Source organism: Mercenaria mercenaria, chromosome 5 (assembly GCF_021730395.1).
Source record: "Mercenaria mercenaria strain notata chromosome 5, MADL_Memer_1, whole genome shotgun sequence".
In the NCBI taxonomy this organism is placed as follows: domain Eukaryota; kingdom Metazoa; phylum Mollusca; class Bivalvia; order Venerida; family Veneridae; genus Mercenaria; species Mercenaria mercenaria.
Window position 1 is genome coordinate 13,363,648 of NC_069365.1, and position 22,160 is coordinate 13,385,807.

General features: G+C 36.3%; 1 protein-coding gene across 3 annotated transcripts in view; it reads right to left on the bottom strand.

The window, feature by feature from the left end:
- The window catches only part of LOC128556876 (uncharacterized), a 135,546-nt gene that overhangs the window by 34,920 nt on the left and 78,466 nt on the right, over window positions 1–22,160 (bottom strand). For 2 of the 3 annotated variants that reach the window (XM_053542708.1, XM_053542706.1), the window contains exons 30-39: window positions 21,834–21,969; window positions 21,201–21,383; window positions 18,322–18,476; window positions 17,048–17,277; window positions 16,146–16,294; window positions 14,514–14,710; window positions 13,908–14,038; window positions 12,999–13,051; window positions 11,599–11,772; window positions 2,135–2,185 (exon numbers count right to left, since the gene is read on the bottom strand). In XM_053542708.1, the coding sequence (XP_053398683.1) occupies window positions 2,135–2,185; window positions 11,599–11,772; window positions 12,999–13,051; window positions 13,908–14,038; window positions 14,514–14,710; window positions 16,146–16,294; window positions 17,048–17,277; window positions 18,322–18,476; window positions 21,201–21,383; window positions 21,834–21,969 (1,459 nt within the window). Of the gene's footprint in view, window positions 1–2,134; window positions 2,186–11,595; window positions 11,773–12,998; window positions 13,052–13,907; window positions 14,039–14,513; window positions 14,711–16,145; window positions 16,295–17,047; window positions 17,278–18,321; window positions 18,477–21,200; window positions 21,384–21,833; window positions 21,970–22,160 lie in introns of all 3 variants that reach the window. The other variant, XM_053542707.1, reaches the window with a different exon arrangement.

Genomic DNA, 22,160 nt, shown 5'->3' on the forward strand with positions numbered 1-22,160 from the left:
TCTGTACTCCTAAATTTATTTAAATCAGTCAAGCCTTTCAAGAGTTATCATCCGGAAACTGTTTACCTGTTGTGAGTCACTGTGATGTTGACCTTTGACCTACTGACCCCAGAGTCGTACTTGACCTGTATTTTTTTATGTTACATCTGTGTACCATAAATTATCTAAATCGGTCAAGCCTTTCAAGAGTTATTATCTGGAAACCATAAAACCAACGGACCGACAGACCGACCTACAGACAAGCTCACTCCTATATACCCCCCAAACTTTGTTTTGTGGGGGTATGACAAAATATATTAATCTAAAGCAGTAAAAATCTTATCTAAAACAGCAGGAATTCAACTGACTAAGATTCTTATAGACTGTTGTAAAAATACTATTATTGTCTGGTACCAAGAGTCACGATAATATTTCAAAGCAATTTTGTTGTTTGTTTCTTGTTTTTTTTTTCAAAAGGAAGCATTTGTGTCTGTTAATTATATAATAAATAACAATAAATATTCAATTTTAAGGTTTCGATGGAGGCATTGAGAAACAAAAATCAAACAACACCAAATCATAGAAAGAAAGAGTTGTTTGACATGAAAATTGTACAGCATGTAAAACATGTATATTACTTTACGAAACAAGTGTCAGTATACTGAAATAAACATTGAATTCCGGAAAAGGGCTGCCTAAAGGGGCTCCACTTCCGGACAGTTAAACACCTTTAAAAACTCACCATTTTCAAAGAACAGTTACACATGTTCATTTTGATGCATTTGCAATAGCGTGCGAGTGGTGAAATTTCGCATAACAAGGTGGAACACAGTTTTCAGCAATTGTTTATCTTTATTTCTTTACAAATGGCATTCATTTACAAAGGGAGACAACTGTTCCCGATTATTTTAAGTACAAATGGCATTCATTTTCAAAGGGAAACAACTTTATCCAATTATTTTAAGTAATCTTTGAGAAAAAGTTGTCTCCCTTTGAAAATGAATGCCATTTGTAAAGCAAAAATGATAAACAATTGCTGAAAACTATGTTCCACCTTGTTACGTGAAATTTGACCACTCGCACGCTATTGCAAATGCATCAAAACAAACATGTGTAACTGTTCTTTGAAAATGGTAAGTTTTTAAAGGCGTTTAACTGTCCGGAAGTGGAGCCCCTTTAGGCAGCCCTTTTCCGGAATTCAATGTTTATATCAGTATACTGACACTTGTTTCGTAAAGTAATATACATGTTTTACATGCTGTACAATTTTCATGTCAAACAACTCTTTCTTTCTATGATTTGGTGTTGTTTGATTTTTGTTTCTCAAGGCCTCCATCGAAACCTTAAACAAAAAAAGAACCAGAAACTACTTTCCATAAAAGTCTGAGACATGGTTATTGCAAAAAACATGCAAAGATAACCAAAGAATGAAAAGGGGCAATAGTTTTAAAATTTTAACAAAACTAGAGCTGCTTTTGAGAAAAACACATGTCTCCCACAACTGCCTCATCATTTGAATAGTAAGTCAATCTTTATATATTGTTTACTTAGAGCACATGCACATAAAGGACCCTATACTACCAGAGCGCATGCGCATTTTTGACACCAAAAGGACCCTTTAAAAGTAGTATAGGAGTCCTTTTGGTATCAAAAATGCGCAAGAAATCTGAGGATTATTTGGTAATTCAAGGGCCATTATTCTGAAGTGCCTTGGCCGATTTGGCTATTTATCGAACCTGGCCAAGCACTTATTGGCAAACAAACTTTGTTCAAGTTTGGTGAAGGGTTGAACAAGCTTTGTGATAAACAGACACACACACAAACAGGAGAAAATCAATATGCCTCCCACATCACTGTGTGGTGGGAGACATAATTAATCAACCATGACTGTATCTAGAAAAAAAAACCCAATAATTTTTATAGTTTTTCCTCAACATGTTCTTGGACTGAATCACATAATGTAAACTTTTTATGTTAAAACTAAAGTTAAGATTGTCATAATTTGCTCAGACAGTATTCATTTAAGAATCCAGTATGAGTTATGCTTAGTGACAGAAAAAAATATTACATATTAGTCTTTTCACCTGATCCATTCAAACTGCAACAGAATATTAAAGACTGTGTTATAAACTTCACACATATCAAATGTACTTACTAGACTGTGTGGCTGGTGCTGTCACTGTTTTCAATGTTGTAAAATGTCCTCCTGAAAAGAATACAGGGTATGTCAGCCACCTTTGGATTTTGGTCACAAAGTGAAAAGAAGTGTCTTCTTGGATGACTGTTAGAAAATGTTAAAATTTACCAAGGGAGCAATGTGATGGATTCAATGTTGTGAAGCCATCAAGCAGTAAAAACTAAATGGCTACAATACAGACACATTTTTTCAGTCACAGAGATATTCAGCAGAGAAAATGTAAAAACAAGAGGACAATGATGGTCCTGAATCGCTCACCTGTTCAAACATGACCCAGTTTTGAGTATGACGTCGTTTTTTCTATTATTTGACATAGTGACCTAGTTTTTGAGCTCATGTGACCCAGTTTTGATCTTGACCTAGATATTATCAAGATAAAAATTCTGACCAATTTTCATGAAGATCCATTGAAAAATATGGCCTCTAGAGAGGTCACAAGGTTTTTCTATTATTTGACCAATTGACCTAGTTTTCGAAGGTATGTGACCCTGTTTTGAACTTTACCTAGATATCATCAAGGGAACATTCTCACTAATTTTCATGAAGATCTCATGAAAAATATGGCCTCTAGAGAGGTCACAAGGTTTTTCTATTTTCATACCTACTGGCCTAGTTTTTGTCCGCACGTTACCCAGTTTCGAAACTGACCTAGATATCATCAAGGTGAACATTCAGACCAATTTTCATGAAGATCCATTGAAAAATATGGCCTCTAGAGAGGTCAAAAGATTTTTCAAATTTTAGACCTACTGACCTAGTTTTTGACCGCAGTTGACCCAGTTTCAAACTTGACCTAGATATCATCAAGATGAACATTCAGACCAACTTTCATACAGATCCCATGAAAAGTATGGCCTCTAGAGAGGTCACAAGATTTTTTTATTATTTGACCTACTGACCTAGTTTTTAAAGGCACGTGACCCAGTTTCAAACTTGACCTAGATATCATCAAGATGAACATTCTGACCAATTTTCATGAAGATCCATTCAAGGGTACTGCCTCTAGAAAGGTCACAAGGTTTTTCTATTTTAAGACCTACTGACCTAGCTTTTGATCGCAGTTGACCCAGTTTCAAACTTGACCTATATATCATCAAGATAAACATTCAGACCAACTTTCATACAGATCCCATGAAAAATATGGCCTCGAGAGAGGTCACAATGTTTTTTCATTATTTGACCTACTGACCTACTTTTTGAAGGCACGTGACCCCCTTTCGAACTTGACCTAGATATCATCAAGATGAACATTCTGACCAACTTTTATGGAGATCCATTCAAAAGTATGGCCTCTAGAGAGGTCACAAGGTTTTTCTATTTTTAGACCTACTGACCTAGTTTTTGAACGCACATGACCCAGTTTCGAACTTGACCTAGATATCATCAAGATGAACATTCTGACCAACTTTCATACATATCCCATGAAAAATGTGGCCTTTAGAGAGGTCACAAGGTTTTTCTATTATTTGACCTACTGACCTAGTTTTTGAAGGCATGTGACCCACTTTCGAACTTGACCTAGATATCATCAAGGTGAACATTCTGACCAATTTTCATGAAGATCTTGTGAAATATATGGCCTCTACAGAGGTCACAAGGTTTTTCTATTTTTAGACCTACTGACCGAGTTTTTGACCGCACGTGACTCAGTTTCGAACTTGACCTAGATGTCATCAAGTTGAACATTCTGACCAATTTTCATAAAGACCCCATGAAAAATGTGACCTCTAGAGTGGTCACAAGCAAAAGTTTACGCACGCACACAAGCACGGACACATGGACGACGGATGCTACGCAATCACAAAAGTGACGAGGTGAGCTAAAAAATATAATATCACATGTTTGACAGTCTGACATTGTAGAAGTAAAATACAACCATTATATAACTTTGGTATTATACTTGCTCTGACGCTAATGTTGTTTTAGGTATAGGAGACATTGGTCGAATTTAGTTAGAGATAGAAGAAATTTTGATGTTTCAGCAGGTAAAGCTTACATGTGATAAAAAGAAAATTGTCTTTCCACATTAAATTTATTAAGCTCTTTGAATAAAACTGATAAAATGCTCAACAGTCTCAGCCTCATTTAATAAAGTCAATATGAAATGACACTCATGTAATATCCTCTATTAAATTAACAGTTACAAGACTCTGTCATAATGCATAACCTTTTTTTTGACATTATGATGATAACAGAAGTAATAATATTAGTTGTTTCACTAGATACAGTGAAACACAAATTTAATTTTCTTGAAAGTGCATCTTGGGAGGTCTCAAGTAAACGAAATTTGATGAAAATGATCTAAACGAAAATAATTTGTTCTCCTCAAACTTTCATACAGATCCCATGAAAAGTATGGCCTCTAAAAGACTTTTATACTCTAAACTGACTTCAAACTGGTAGCTAATCTTATCAAGTCAAAACCAGTACCTGCAAACTACTCAGTCAAGACAAGAAAAGTTCTATTTTTGCAGAAATGTGGGAAAAGGTGAAAAACAAAAATGTTACTATGGTAACAAATCTAGTAAATGCATTACAGAAACAAATTAAAGGAGTCAGGTTATCATTTATTTTAGCCTTGCAAGTCTGTTGTAACCAATTATTTTATCATAAATACAAATATTTGATCGAGTTCAAAATTACTTAATTTTGTTTTCCTTATTGCAAGCATGATGACAATGTTTATTTATTCTTAAGACTTTCCGAAAAAGTAGAAGTACTAAAATGTTTGTTTGTTTTAGGTTTAATGCCATTTTTAAACAGTATTTCAGTCATGTAATGGCGGGCAGTTAACCTAATCAGTGTTCCTGGATTCTGTACCAGTACAAACCTGTTCTCCACAAGTAACTGCCAACTTCCCCACATGAATCAGAGGTGGAGGACTAATGATTTCAGACACAATGTTGTTTATCAGATAGTCACGGAGAACATACGCCCCGCCCGAGGATCGAACTCATGACCCCACGATCCGTAGACCAACGCTCTTACCTACTGAGCTAAGCGGGCGGGTGCTAAATACTAAAATGGGAGGTGGGGCACATCAGCCTCAACCTTTTAAGTTATATTCTGTTTGAAATAAGTAAAGTAGCTTTTTGTAACAACAAAAGCAAAATATTAATTGAGCCGCACCAAGAGAAAACCAACATAAGGCATTTGCGACCAGCATGGATCCAGACCAGCCTATGCATCTGCACAGTCTGGTCAGGTTCATCCATGTGTGCTAGCATTTAAAGCCTATTGCAATTAGAGAAACCGTGGTCTGCATCCATGCTGGTCACAATTGCACTATGGTTTTGTCATGGTGCGGCTCAATTATTTCACACTATAAAAGACAAGACTTATGATAAGAAATAAGCTGAACCGTGTTTGTGGTCTCTATACAGACTTGCCACATTGCAAAATTCTCAGTCGGCTTTAAACGTAGTTCTGAACATCTGATAAAACGAAAGTAATGGTTTAATGTCATTTATCCTAATAAAGTAGAATAGTGTCTGAACTGGCATATGGAACAAAAATCATTGTATAAATTAATGGCAGTCCGTGAGTAAATTTATCAAAGTCTGTGAGTAAATTTATCAAAATGGCAACACTATTATTTTGTCTAAAGATAAAATATGATATCAGAAAGTTAGACAAATGAAATAATTCATCAAATCTTAAAATCAGTTGGAAATGTGTTGATCTACTTCATCTAAAAAAAGAGCAAGCAGACCTATATATTTCATTTCCCATATACCGGTAATAGATTATAAGATTCTTTCACCAGTTGTAGGTGCAGATGGAAATTTCCGGCCTCGAGGGTAACTGTTTAGGCAGTTACGAACTCCAGCTGAGTAACCGCGTAAACAGTTGCTCAAGAGCCGGATATTCCCATCTGCACCTACAACCGGTGACAGAATCTTTTTCTTGCATACCATATTAAAACAAGAGGACCATAATGGTCCTGAATCGCTCACCTGTCCCAACATGACCCAGTTTTGAACTGAGTATGACGTGGTTTTTTTTCTATTATTTGACATAGTGACCTAGTTTTTGAGCTCATGTGACCCAGTTTTGAACCTGACCTAGATATCATAAAGATGAACATTCAGACCAACCTTCATACAGACCCCATGAAAAATATGGCCTCCAGAGAGGTCACAATGTTTTTTCATTATTTGACCTACTGACCTAGTTATTGACGGCACGTGACCCAGTTTCAAACTTGACCTAGATATCATCAAGGTGAACATTCTGACTAATTTTCATGAACATCCATTCAAAAGTATGGCCTATAGACAGGTCACAAGGTTTTTCTATTTTTAGACCTAATGACCTAGTTTTTGACCGCAGCTGACCCAGTTTCAAACTTGACCTAGATATCATCAAGATGAACATTCAGACCAACTTTCATACAGATCCCATGAAAAATATGGCCTCTAGAGAGGTCACAAGGTTTTTCTATTATTTGACCTACTGACCTAATTTTTGAAGGCACATGACCCAGTTTCGAACTTGACCTAGATATCATCAAGGTGAACATTCAGACCAATTTTCATGAAGATCTTATGAAAAATATGGCCTCTAGAGAGGTCACAATGTTTTTCTAATATTTGACCTACTGACCTAATTTTTGAATGCACATGACCCAGTTTCGAACTTGACCTAGATATCATCAAGGTGAACATTCAGACCAACCTTCATACAGTTCCCATGAAAAATATGGCCTCTAGAGAGGTCACAAGGTTTTTCTATTTTAAGACCTACTGACCTAGTTTTTAACCACAGTTGACCCAGTTTCGAACTTGGCCTAGATATCATCAAGATGAACATTCAGACCAACCTTCATACAGTTCCCATGAAAAATATGGCCTCTAGAGAGGTCACAAAGTTTTTTTTATTATTTGACCTACTGACCTAGTTATTGTCGGCACGTGACCCAGTTTCAAACTCGACCTAGATATCATCAAGGTGAACATTCTGACCAATTTTCATGAAGATCCATTCATAAGTATGACCTCTAGAGATGTCACAAGGTTTTTCTATTTTTAGACCTAATGACCTAGTTTTTGACCGCAGCTGACCCAGTTTCGAACTTGACCTAGATATCAACAAGATGAACATTCAGACCAACTTTCATACAGATCCTATGAAAAATATGGCCTCTAGAGCGGTCACAAGGTTTTTCTATTATTTGACCTACTGACCTAGTTTTTGATGGCATGTGACCCAGTTTCGAACTTGACCTAGATATCATCAAGATGAACATTCTGACCAATTTTCATGAAGATCTTTTGAAAAATATGGCCTCTAGAGAGGTCACAAGGTTTTTCTATTTTTAGACCTACTGACCTAGTTTTTGACCGCACGTGACCCAGTTTCGAACTTGACCTAGATATCATCAAGATGAACATTCTGACCAACTTTCATAAAGATCCCATGAAAAATGTGACCTCTAGAGAGGTCACAAGCAAAAGTTTACGCACGGACGGACGGACGGACGACGGACGACGGACGCTGCGCGATCACAAAAGCTCACACTGTCACTTTGTGACATGTGAGCTAAAAATAACAAGAGGGCCATGATGGCCCTGTATCGCTCACCTGTTATCATTGCACTTGAGGACAAGAAGGTCCTCAGTAAAATATCAAAGTCCTAAGGACAGGAAAAAGAAAGGGAAGAAATTTAACCAAAAAGAAAAAAAAATGCCTACAAGGTATAGATATGTCAAAATACACCTAAAAATTGGAGGTACCATCCATGTTGTACCACAGAAAAGTGGTCTCTGTTTTTCCCTACGGCCAATAATAAAAAAGTTACTAAAAATAAGCTATTTATAGTAACGTAAAAGGGAAGTAATTAAAACTAGAAATGTGTCCATGGGACACAGATGCCCCCACTACATGACATTAGTCAGGGGCCAGAACTCCTACAATACTGAATGAATCCGGATGCGAAACCCCAGGTGCACAACTACACATGCTGACCAACATTCCTGTAAACTTTGGTGATTCTAGGTCAAATACTTTTGGGGCTATGCGCGACACAACATTAAAATGACCAATTTTTTACTAAGTCAGGGGCCATAACTCCTACATGACTGGATGAATCCGGATGCGAAACCCCAGGTGCACAACTACACATACTGACCAACATGCCTGTAAAGTTTTGTGACTCTAGGTCATATACTTTTGGAGCTAGGCACGACACAACATTAAAATGACAAATTTTTACAAAGTCAGGGGCCATAACTGCTACATGACTGAATGAATCCGGACGCGAAACCCCAGGTGCACAACTACACATGCTGACCAACATTCCTGTAAACTTTGGTGATTCTAGGTCAAATACTTTTGGAGCTATGTGCGACACAACATTAAAATGACCAATTTTTTACTAAGTCAGGGGCCATAACTCCTACAAGTCTAGATGAATCCGGACGCAAAACCCCAGGTGCACAACTACACATGCTGACCAACATGCCTGTAAAGTTTTGTGACTCTAGGTCATAAACTTTTGGAGCTAGGCACGACACAACATTAAAATAACCAATTTTTACAAAGTCAGGGGCCATAACTTCTACATGACTGAATGAATCCAGACGCAAAACCCCAGGTGCACAACTACACATGCTGACCAACATTCCTGTAAAGTTTTGTGACTCTACGTCAAATACTTTCAGAGCTACCCGCGACACAACATTTTCGGAAGGACGGACGGACGGACGGACTGACGGACGGAAGGACGGACGGACAAGAGCAAATCTATATGCCCCCCCCCCCCAAAGTGGGGGCATAAAAATAAATATTGTTAGTGAACAAAAGAAGGATCTGACAAATAAATCTGTTGACATAAATGAAATTTCAGATCAGTATCTTCATTAGTTATGGAGATATACGTACCCATTTTAATTTGAAATAAAGGGAGGTAATTTGACATAAAACCAGTCCATAGTTATCTACCCTGATTGTCTCTGTCCAACTAATAACAATAATGAAATTTCAAATAAGTTCTATAAGTACTTACTGATATAAATCCATTTTGATTACAATCAGGGGAGGTAATCAGATATAAAATAACTCTGGAACCTATGATTGGATCTGATTTGTCATGGAATCCAAGATTTATTGTTGTTGAAGATATTTTGGAAGTTTGTATCAAATAAAACCATAAATGAAGTCTCTATATGGCTGCAAAAGCCAAAATAGCCAATTTTGGACCTTTAAGGGGCCATAACTCTGGAACCCATGATGGAATCTGGCCAGTTGAAGAAAGGAAGCAAGATCTCGTTGTGTGCAAGTTTGGTTAAAATCAAATCATAAATGAAGCTGCTATTGTGCAGACAATGTCAAAATAGCTAATTTTGGCCCTTTCAGGGGCCATAACTCTGGAACCCATTGTGGGATCTGGCCTGATCAAGAAAGGAACCGAGATCTTATGGTGACACAAGTTTTGTGCAAGTTTGATTAAATTCAAATCATAAATGAAGCTGCTATTGTGCAGACAAGGTCAAAATGGCTAATTTTGGCTCTTTCGGGGGCCATCACTCTGGAACCCATAACGGAATCTCGCCAGTTCAAGAAAGGAACCAAGATTTTATGGTGATACAAGTTGTGTGCAAGTTTGGTTAAATTCAAATCATAAATGAAGCTGCTATTGTGCAGACAAGGTCGAAATAGCTAATTCTGGCCCTTTAAGGGGCCATAACTCTGGAACCCATAAAGGAATCTGGCCAGTTCAAAATAGGAACCAAGATCTTGTGGAGATACAAGTTGTGTGCCAGTTTGGTAAAAATCAAATCATAAAGCTGCTATTGTGCAGACAAGGTCAAAATAGCTAATTTTGGCCCTTTCAGGGGCCATAACTCTGGAACCCATAATGGGATCTGGCCAGTTCAAGAAAGGAACCGTGACCTTATGGTGATACAAGTTGTGTGCAAGTTTGGTTAAAATAAAATCATAAATGAAACCACTATCGTGCAGACAAGGAATTGTTGACGGACGCACGGACGGACGACGGACGAAGGGTGATCACAAAAGCTCACCTTGTCACTATGTGACAGGTGAGCTAATAACAAGAGCTGTCCATAAGACAGCCAAGCTTGACTATTCGAAATATTGTCCCAGAAGCAGGAAATTATTACCCAAAAAGGTTAAATATAAAAAGAGTTTTAAGTTCAAAAGGGGGAATAATTTGACCAAAATGCATATCAGTTATGGGACTTACTGCTATCAACTAGTTTTATAACCCCGAAGGCACATGTGAAGTTTCAATTCAATATCTGCATTTGTTTTGGAGATAGAAACTTGCATGTAAAACTTTAACCAGAATTTTCAAAGTCCAAAAGGGGGCATAATTTGCCCAAATTACATGCCAGAGTTATGGGACTTGATCCAGTGAGGTTAGTAATTGATCTAGAAAAAGAAAAAATAAGTTTCAAATCTATATGCCTTTTAGTAATAGCTGTATGTACTTGCACGCAAAACTTTAACCAGAATTTGCTAAGTCCAAAAGGGGACATAATTTGGCCAAAATGAAGGTCAGAGTTATGGGACTTGCTGCTATCAACTAGTTTTATAACCCCGAAGACACATGTGAAGTTTCAAATCAATATCTGCATTAGTTTTGGAGATAATAACTTGCATGTAAAACTTTAACCAAAATTTTCTAAGTCGAAAAGGGGGCATAATTTGCTCAAAAAACATGTCAGAGTTATGGGACTTGACCCAGTGAGGTTGGTAATTGATCTAAAAAAAGAAAAAATAAGTTTCAAATCTATATGCCTTTTAGAAATAGCTGTATGTACTTGCATGCAAAACTTTAACCAGAATTTTCTAAGTCCAAAAAGGGGCATAATTTGGCCAAAATGAAGGTCAGAGTTATGGGACTTGCTGCTATCAACTAGATTTATAACCCCGAAGACACATGTGAAGTTTCAAATCAATATCTGCATTAGTTTTGGAGATAGTAACTTGCATGTAAAACTTTAACCAAAATTTTCTAAGTCCAAAAGGGGGCATAATTTGTTCAAAATACATGTCAGAGTTATGGGACTTGACCCAGTGAGGTTGGTAATTGATCTAGAAAAAGAAAAAATAAGTTTCAAAGCTATATGCCTTTAATTGATGGCTGTATGTACTTGCATGCAAAAACTTAACCAAGGTGTGACGCAGACGCCGACGCCAGGGTGAGTAGAATAGCTAGACTATTCTTTGAATAGTCGAGCTAAAAATGTCAATCAATATCATAAAATGAAAAGGATTTGATAATTAAACTTGGATTAAAGTAGATACAATAAAATGCTGGCAGTCAGCCCAGTCCACAACCCTTCTCTCCTTTGCAGATTGGCTGACTTGAATAATCTATCAAAGATTGTTTCACATAGCCTGAGAAAAAACTTTGACACATAAACATAGTTATAATAGGTGGAAATGGAAACTACCTGGTCCTCTTTTCACCATGCAGATCCAACTATTTCTGGACATACAGGCTGCATCATTCCATTTTGACGTAGAACTCCACATCTCCACACAATCTTCAAAACCGTTGTAATTGTCTGGTTGTTTAACATTCCAGTTCAAAACATTGACTGCACTTCCATCAGTCCATACATACCCTTAAACAATGTAAATACACATTATAAGAACAAAATATTTCTTTCATTCACCTAGGATTTAATTTTGATAAATTGGGGGTACTACAAAATTTATAATAATAGCCGACACAAAGATTTATGTCTAAAAATGACATGTTCACATAAGATAAAAATAATTCAAGATATCTTCAAAATTTCAGAAAATCTTACCACTGTCACTGGATACATGCAGAATAATGTTTTAACTTATGCATGTCAAATGTTCATCATAAAGATGAATTTTATAGATACTACCAGTTATGCTATAAATTTCATCAATCATCTTGTATCCATGGCAATCTGAAAGCTTCGTTATACAACTATATGCTCTACAAGCTCAGTAGGTAGAGTACAAGAGAACACAACTACCTGTCTGAAGTGAATATTTTCTGTTAGGATTTGATAGAAGACACTGTGAACTTTCAGATATGGCAGGCTGCCACACTTAGACAATTCCATATGAAGAAAGTTACCAATCACAGTCAAGTAAAATCACTTTTTCTTTGCTGATTTTGCATGACAAGCGGGGAACCAGTCAACCATAATTTGCAGAATCGAAGACGGCATAGAAAGTTACAGCTTGCCTTCAACTCAAAGTGTTCAATAAAACTGTTGTCATTTCTTCTTCTTCTCTCAACTCGTATTTTGCAAGTTGCCAAAATTTTATATGATATCAAAAATGATGTAATTGTAGCATTTCAACATTCCATACATCAAAAATTCACCACTTTAGAAAGTTTTTAGTCTTTTATGTTTCAAGTTATAATCAGTTTTGGCAGATACAGCAACAGGTAGTAGTATATAACAAACGGGTCATTGAAACAGTGACGCGATCTGCAATGATGCATCTGGCTCTCACGGATTTTGCCTGACTCAAATCAAATTCAGGGCAAATGCTTCACAGGATCTATATAGGCCTAGCCCATTCAAATTCAGGGAAACAGCATCAAGGGATTTTGGCCTTGCCTGATCACATCTGGGGCAAGTGGATCATGGGATCTAAGCCCAAAAAATCAAGTGAAGCCAAATATAACAGTGCAGATAAAGATACTGTAATTATAATCCTATTATAAATAATCCAGAAATAACTAAAATGCCATTTCATAATTACACAGAGTTGCAAATAGTGTTAAACTCAATTATCAAACACAGGAACTTATCAACAAATGCAACTGTGTTAGATCTAGTTGTAATAGTTTATTACATACCATTTTCTGAAGCTCTGTCATTAAGACCAATCCAAAATGATGTTGATGTTCCTCTGAATAATAAAACAAAAATTATCAGAAAATAAATAAAACAAATTTTTACATAATCACAAAATAACAATTATTCAGCTAGACTTTCTTCAAACTTTACAATGAAGTTTAATAAATTTCTATACATTAAATAAATTCTACAGAGTGCTAAGTGACTTCAAGAGAAATTACAACTAGGTAGTACTACACATCTCTTGTTTTTATTTCTTTGTTCTTAAACTTAAACAAATGATGCATGGCTTAAGAAATTTTCAGATAGTACCCGGAAAAGTACTGCCATTTCTTCATGTACAATTAAAAATCAGTAAAACTGTGGCATAATGCAAATTAGAGAATTCTTATTTGATATGTCAAAATGTATTTTCTTTGGATATTGAATAAATAAATGCTACTCTCCATGACTGAAGAAAGACACAATAACTTGTTTCATGAATAAAATATCAGTTAAAAATACAAAATGCTATGCTGCAAAAGTTTTAAGATCTTAGTTAATGCCATGCAGAAAACAACATTTTATTAGTGGTTGAGGAGGTTTGAAAGCAGTCAGGAGAATACTGGTGACGAGTCACAGTCAATACATTAAAAGCTCTTTGACATGTTCTGAAACCTGTTATTTAAATATTCACATTCAATGTGTTCTTATCAATCATACTTTCAAACTTTAGCAAAATATGACCAGAGATAAAAATATCAGAGCAGTTTTCCGTGTATCTTTTTAACACCCCTCGTATAACTTGAACATTCCAAATGTCCATTTTTATAAACTTTTTTAGGAATGAACACAACATAACAAGCAAAACTTTCAAAAATATAGTAAATGTGAATGTTAGGTTAGAAAAGACAATAATTAAAACATACACAAGAGCGTTTCTCCATACATAGTCTATGTCAGCTGCACTGTGGAATGAAGCAAGATTACCTCCCTTGCTTACACAATCATCCAGAGCTTCATCCCAGGTGCGCTCTAGATGACTGGCAACTTTGTTCACCTGTAGTAATTAAAGAATCACATTATTCTCAAAATACAAGATACAGGAAATTCTAAATCAATACAAATGTAAGTCGTACACTAAAGTTTAAATGTATAAGATTCAAGTTTCCATTAATTTTTTACAATGATCATCTATTGTCATCAGTAAGAAGTTTTGTAATATCTTGAAGCAAAGTTTTTTTTAAAAAAACTACAGCTATTTGGCAAAAAAAGATCAAGCTAAAAATTTTACATTTCAAGGTTGAAATTTCAGACTTAAGTTTTTAATGACTTTGGGTCCGAAAGCCGGGAAGTTTACCTTCTGTATATTGAGAAAAGTTTGCTTGGTATAACTCTTTTCAATAGTATTTCAGTTACATGAAATATTCAGCAAGAAAAACACGATTTGTGTATTCTACCAGTACTAATTTGTTCAATGCCTTTTGTTCATATGCTAAAGGAACTTTTACTTGAAATGAATAAAAGTTAGATACCTGATAACAATAGCTTGGTGTCTGTATGAGTCCTGGGTCACAAGGAGGGAGTGTGGTTGTTGCTGAGGGCAGGGTTGGAGCAGTGTATCCTACCCTGGTCTTCTTACATACTAACCCAGCCTTGTTAGTGCATGGCTGATTACTCCATAAGCCAGTCATGTTACCACTTCCTATGGAAACACACTGCGAGGTTCCATCTAAAAATAAACCTAACCATGAAATCTCTAGACCTATGTTTGTTTATCACAATGTGACTTTTACTTAAGGCAATTGAAAAATGTTTGAAATGGATTAAATGATGTCTTCAAACTGAGTTTCAGTTGTAAAATACAAGCCCTTTTACATGATTCTGTACCTGAGTTGACCAGATTCCTGATTAACTAGAGTTGTCACAGGAGTGATGAATTATACCCCCACAATATGGCCTTGTCACAGAACTAAGCCAATGTGAAAGCAGAACTTGCTTGACCTTTGACCTACTGACTTCAAAATTAATAGGGGTCATCTGCTGTCATGATCAACCTCCCTATGAAGTTTCATGATCCTCGGCCCAAGCGTTCTCAAGTTATTGTCCAGAAAAGGTTTAAATGTTCAGTGTCACTCTGACCTTTGACCTTTTGAACTCAAAATCAATAGGGGTCATCTGCTGGTCATGAGCATCCTCCCTATTTAGTTTCATGATCCTAGGCCCAAGCGTTCTGAAGTTAATGTCCGAAAACTGTTTAAATGTTCCGGGTCAATGTGACCTTAACCTGTGACCTACTGACCTCAAAATCAGTAGGGTTCATCTGCTGGCCATGGCAAACCTCCCTATCAATTTTCATGATCCTATGCCCAAGCATTCTCAAGTTATCATTCAGGATTCGTTTCACTGTTCCGGCTCACTGTGACCTTGACCTTCGACCTACTGACCTCAAAGTCTAACTTGACCTGTATTTTATGATGTTACACCTGTGTATCAAAATTTATGATCCTAGGCCCAAGATTTTTCAAGTTAACATCCGGAAACCATTTAACTGCTCCAGGTCACTGTGACCTTGACCTTTTTGTCCTGAAGCCATGAAAACCCAACGGTCAAACCGACAAGCTCACTTCTTTCTACCCCATGCTCCCCCAACTTGTTTTGTGGGGGTATAATTAACAACTTCCCCACTGAGCACTACAGCTATACCTATAAAGCTAAATGAGCAGTCTTGTTCTACCTGCATAGATAACAGGGTACTCTTGTTCTACCTATAACAGGGCACTCTTCTTATATCTATAACAGGGCACTCTTCTTATATCTATAACAGGGCACTCTTCTTATATCTGTAACAGGGCACTCTTGTTATATCTATAACAGGGCACTCTTGTTATATCTGTAACAGGGCACTCTTGTTATATCTGTAACAGGGCACTCTTGTTATATCTATAACAGGGCACTCTTGTTATATCTACAAAGCTAACAGGGCAGTTTTGCTTTATCTACCAAGCTAGCTCAGTAGGCAACAAAAATAAATGAAATATAGCATGAACCATTTTAAACAGGTTGGTAACTTATAATGGTTAAATAAACTTTTTCATTCAAGGTTGTTTGTAAGTACACATACACGAAATGATAAACCAACAACACTGCAAACAATGCTAGCATACCTGGTTTATTTTTTGCCCAGTTGGTGAATGCCAGGGATGGTCTTCCAACAGTGTGCTGGTAGGTTCCCGACTGTGCTAGATCATTTACATCTATCCAATATTGTCCTGTTCTGGCACCCAGCACACCTGATAAATACGACTGTTCATATCTAAAATAACAAGGACATTCTTTGAGATTTTCGCAGGTAGATACACATCTGCTCGACATTTTTAAAAGACAACTTCCTTCAAGTGAGGTAAATATTGTGCTTCTTAATAGGGGAAAATTATTACCTATAATGCATGCGTAAGACTGATTTTGAATGTTCTGCACATCATGACAATCAGAATGTCTGTACCGAGATAGTGTAAGTTCTGTAAAAGGTTTCTGTGGTATTGATAGAAGGAATTGTTTTGAAATAAGAAAATCAGCCGAGAGATTCTGCAGGGTGTATTATTAACAAAACAGAAATAAATGTGTCACTTTGTAAAGTCTTATATATGGATGACACAGACCACTGCTCTGTATGTTTAAATATAATGCATAATAACTGAGTATGACCTGGAATGCTTAGGCTGGCTTAACTTCTGTGTATGAAATGCCATGTTAAATTCATCTTAAGCATTTTAGGGACGTTTTGAAGCAGGCATGAAATACTTCATGTTTAATGCACGGACCACACAAACTTCTAAATTAAGATGTCTTCATTTGTAGATTCAGATTACAGAGAAATACAAATCCTTAGCTTATTTCAATTTTTGCCTCTTATTTACTTACCTTCAAATGTTCTCTGTCATTGACTTACCTTCACTTTTTGTCTGTTTTATAAACTTACATTCTAATATTCCTTGAACTTAACTTACCTTCATCTCTTTTTCTCTTTCAATAACTTGCCTTCAAATTTTCCCTGTTATAAACTTACCTATCTCCAATCCGAGCCAAAGATCCTCCAAAGGTTTCACACACTGCTTTGCTCTCTTGCCAAGTCCTTTTGGCATCCCCATAAAGGTAGCAGGACCACCGGTACCCATCCCAGCCAGTCTGGCACCCAGTAGGTACTACTGTAGCAACTGGCTTACTAGCTCGCTGTTTGTCCATCTGACACACAAACATGTGACTGACATCACAGGATGCGTCCTGCCAGCCTCCAGACTAAAACAAACACAGTGCAGATAAATCAAGGCAGCATTCTGACAGGGACAAATTAGCATATAAATTCTATTCTTCCAGTCTCTTGGCTGTATTGAAAACAGTGTACGCTAATTATAGCAACATTCATAAATTAACAAATAAACTTGCTAACCTACAAATTCTATTAGCAGCTATCAGAACTGACGTGTAAAGTTTCCATTCTATATGTTGATGGAATACTACAAGAAACAAATATTTATTTATCAGAGGAGCCTTCCAACTACAGCAAGCAAACATTAAAGATTCATCATGACAGGTTCCTAAACAAACATAAAACTTTGTCGCAATTACCTTCACACTGAAACAAGCGCACATTATAGCCATTTTAGAACACAATGGAGTGCATTACTTGATCATCCTTTAGGGTGCTATAAACCAACAATACAGTTTCATCAATGGAAGAAGTGCAACAGAGTCAAGACCCCCACCTCCATGCATTCACCAGTGTAAACAAGTGATGAAACAATTTTCTGAAATTGGTGTATTTGGTCAAAGCTGTTGTGCGAAACATACAGAAAGATTTTGAAAATCAATCGAAGGACCTGCTAAATCTTGAGACAGTGAAGACAATCAAACCTTTCTTAACACTTATCATGCTGGGCATGATTGATTCTGCCTTTGCTACCAGTGCAGATCATGATCAGCCTGCACATCCATGCAGTCTGAACATGATCTGTACTGTTTGTCATTCAATCAGTATCCTTTTGATATGCACCTCTGTTAACAGTTAATGGTAGTGTCTAAATTGAAAGATGGACAAGTTAATTATAGAAGTTTAGCAGTGTTTTTAGGTTAAAGACCACCTGTTGACAGAGACCACCTGGTTCTAATGACCACAAGTTTCATTTCTAATACTGATATTTACAATATTTCAACCTTTGAATAAAGACCACCTGTAAATAAACATCTCTATTTCATTCTCCCACAGGTAGTCTATACAGACAGGTTTGACTGCAATGTACTATAGTATGAATGCATTAACTTACTTGCTGCATGTGCACTTACTTTGTTCTGCATTAGAACACAATCTTGGTTGGCATTAGCCGTATGGCTTGGTTGGTTTAAACCCCAGTTTGTGTACTTAACCTGCCGACCATCAGCCCAGTTAAAAACAGACTCATCTTGTATGTCATTAAAACCTATCCAAGTACTCTGACCATCTGAAAGTAATATGCTGAATTTAAATAAATTTCATCATAAATTTGAAATTATGCTGATTGTGACACAAGTGTCACTCAACAACAACCTCTATACAATGTAAGTGTAACTTAGTGTAAACCTCTATACAAAACAAGTGTCACTCAACAACAACCTCTATAAAATGCCAGTGTAACTTAGTATTAACCTCTATACAATGCAAGTGTAACTTAGCAACAACCTCTGTACAACACAAGTGTCACTCAACAACAACCTCTTTACAATGCAAGCGTAACTAAGCATTATCCTCTATACAACACAAGTGTAACTTAATGACAACCTCTGAACGACACAAGTGTTACTCAACAACAACCGCTATACAATGCAAGTGTAACTTAGCGACAACCTCTTTACAACACAAGTCACTCAACAACAACCTCTATACAGTGGAACTTCTGAAAACTGGACCTTCTGAAAACCGGAAACCTTTGAAAACTGTGCGAAACTCAAGGTCCCGTTTTTTTCTGTTCTTATCTCTATATATTTTTAACTTCTGAAAACCGGAACTTCCGAATTCTGAAAACTGGACGATTTTTGAAGGACCGCTTATATTTTAACACTAAAATTTACTTCCAAAAACCGAACAGCAAACTTTTTGCCGGATTAAAAGTGTCACCAATCCAAAAATGCCTACGGCAAGTAGGCAGAAGAACATGGTATTTTATCTATCAGTGGCGCTCATTTAATTAATTACTTGATATAAACTCGTAAAATTATAAAGGATAATAACCTCCTTCATCCTACGTGTAAGAAAACATAACGCTTGTGCACCACGTCCACTTTGCCCACAAACTTTCAAACTTCTGAATTCCGGAAACTTCCAAATACCGAACTTTTAGGCTGGTCCGGAGGTCATTTGGTTTTCGGAAGTTACACTGTACAATGCAAGTGTAGCTAAGCATTAACCTCTATACAACCCAAGTGTAACTTAGCAACAACCTCTGTACAACACAAATGTCACTTAGTGACAACCTCTGTATGGCACAAGTGTCACCCAACAACAACTGCTATACAATGCAAGTGTAACTTAGCAACAACCTCTTTACATAACAAGTGTCACTCAACAACAATCTCTATACAATGCAAGTGTAACTTAGCGTTAACCTCTATACAACACAAGTGTAACTTAGTGACAACCTCTGTACAACACAAGTGTAACTCAGTGACAACCTCTGTACAACATAAGTGTAACACAGTGTCAACCTCTGTACAACATAAGTGTAACACAGTGTCAACCTCTGTACAACACAAGTGTAACTTAGCGACAACCTCTATACAAGCAAGTGTAACTTGACGGCAATTTTTATACAATGCAAGAGTCACTGACAGAAACAACATCTATTAAACATGGGTGTCTATATGTTACAACCTCTAAACAACACAAGAGTTAACTTCTACATCATGCAAGTGTCAAACAGCAACAACTTTGTTACAACACAAGTGTCACTTAACAACAACCTCTGTAAAACACAGGTGTCACTCAGCAACAGCCTATGTACATTACAGGTGTCACTAAGCAATAACCTTTGTCCAATACAGGTGTCACACAACAACCTACATACAACAAAGGTGTCACTCAGAAACTATCTCTATGTAATGTGTCACTACACACTTAGCAACAAGATCCATGCAAATCAGGGCAACTTGTATAGTGTAGAGAGTACATTGTGTCCCCAATTGTGTCTTTTTGAGTGGCAGCTACCAGATAGTTTTCGGCTACAAGATCTTGTAGGGTTTAGAACTCTTCCTATTTTTCTTGCAAGTTTGTGCTGTCAAATGCTCTGATAAAGAGATTTTGATGAGGAGCACCTGTCCACTATGGTATTTTGTTTATATTTTTTCATTAAATGTATTGAGATGTAATACAACCAACAATTTATGCTGGGCTTATTTAAGAAATAAACATGACAGTGTGGACAACAGAAAAAATGATGTTTTAATTGATTGATAGGCTCAAAGGCCAAGTTTATATAATTCAATAATAAATATCATATAGTACTCCAGTGGAATAGTAACATCAGCAAGTTCAGTGTTTTCACATTATCACAAGGTCACATATTAGAAAATCTTTTTCATAACACAGCTGTACTAACCCTATTCAAAACTTTTGCAAAATATGACTGATTTATAACATTTCTGAAATAATATCTTTAAAGTAGCTTTGTTCTTCAACTGAATATGTATCACTATAACTAGAGTTTTTCTCAATCAATGTTTTCACTAATGGTTCACTTTTTAAATGTCCAAAATTATATTTGATATTTATAAAAACTTTGTACCAGTTCGGCCATCTTTTTTATTTACCTGTCATGATTTCCCTCCATTTAAAATTAATGGGTCTTCCAAGTTCAATTAATATTGCAAAGCACTAATTACTTGTACAAGAGATAAATTATTTAGTGATTAATGGGCCCTACAAGATTTTCTTGTAGTATGTAGATGGGGCTTTAGTCTCAAAGCTCATAACAGATTTACATACAGGAAGATAACATCAGCTATTATCTTCATAAGCTTGTGATTACTGAAGCAGACACCTATAAAAGAACATTTGTGTCCCTAGTAAATGCTAATGTGAAGTCACCTGCAATATTCTCATACATGAATTTATGGCAGACCTGCTTGAACATCATAAGTTTTTAAAAAAGAAGAAAACAATATAATTGTAAAAGTTTCAAACAGATTCTTACTTGCATACTGAAGCAGACTGAAGACAAAGTCCTGCTCTGCCTGACTATTGGGTGAGGCGAGATCCCCACCCTCAGACTTGCAGCTAGCTCGTGCATCGTACCATGACTGCTTGTCCAAGATCAGTATATAACAGCGATTATTGTAAGACTTCCAACTGGTTGGACAGATCTTGAATTCTGGTGCTATAATGTGAACAGACAGCTTCCAAGTAACATTACAAACACCAAACACTCTGATAAGCCATTTAAGTAAATTACTTTTTAATATTTGTTTAGCTATTTCCAGTTGATAACGGTTATACTAACAAGCAAATTCATCTAATTTATATTCTCAGCAGAATAGGTTATTTTAAGAGGTATTCAATTTCCAGATCTATCTATTAATTTTAAAACAATAAAAGGGCAATAACTTTCCAGTATCTGAAGTGATCCTGATGAAAGATGTTCTGCACAATAGCCCTATAGTGATCTAAATTTGTAATAAATCTGATGAAGATCCATCAATGAATTACTCTGTTTATCTTTGAAAATGCAGAAGCAAAGTAAATATTATGACCTAACTTTTCCAGTAATTCGTTAACTTTCAACAGGTTGTTCATACAGGGAAATTGAAGTTTCTAAAGGGAAACTTACACATTCCTGTTGTATAGATGATGTTAGAAGTTGGTCCTCCACATTGAAAGTTTGTCTTGGGAAAACACGAGAGTTTACAGTCCGTTGCTGGACCATACTTGCCATATGAGTTACCACAGAAACATTTAAACTGGTCCTGAAGTAAATAATAATCTTTTATTGTAGTTTTATTCTTTTGCTTGATGACAGATCCCAAATATTTTCTCTCTTTTTATCAGCCAAAGCAATATTTTGCACACCACTTGGCTGAAAAGATGCTTAGTTGTGTTTGTACAAGTAAAGTTAATTCTCCTTTAGTTACCAAGTTTTTTATGATTACAAATCATA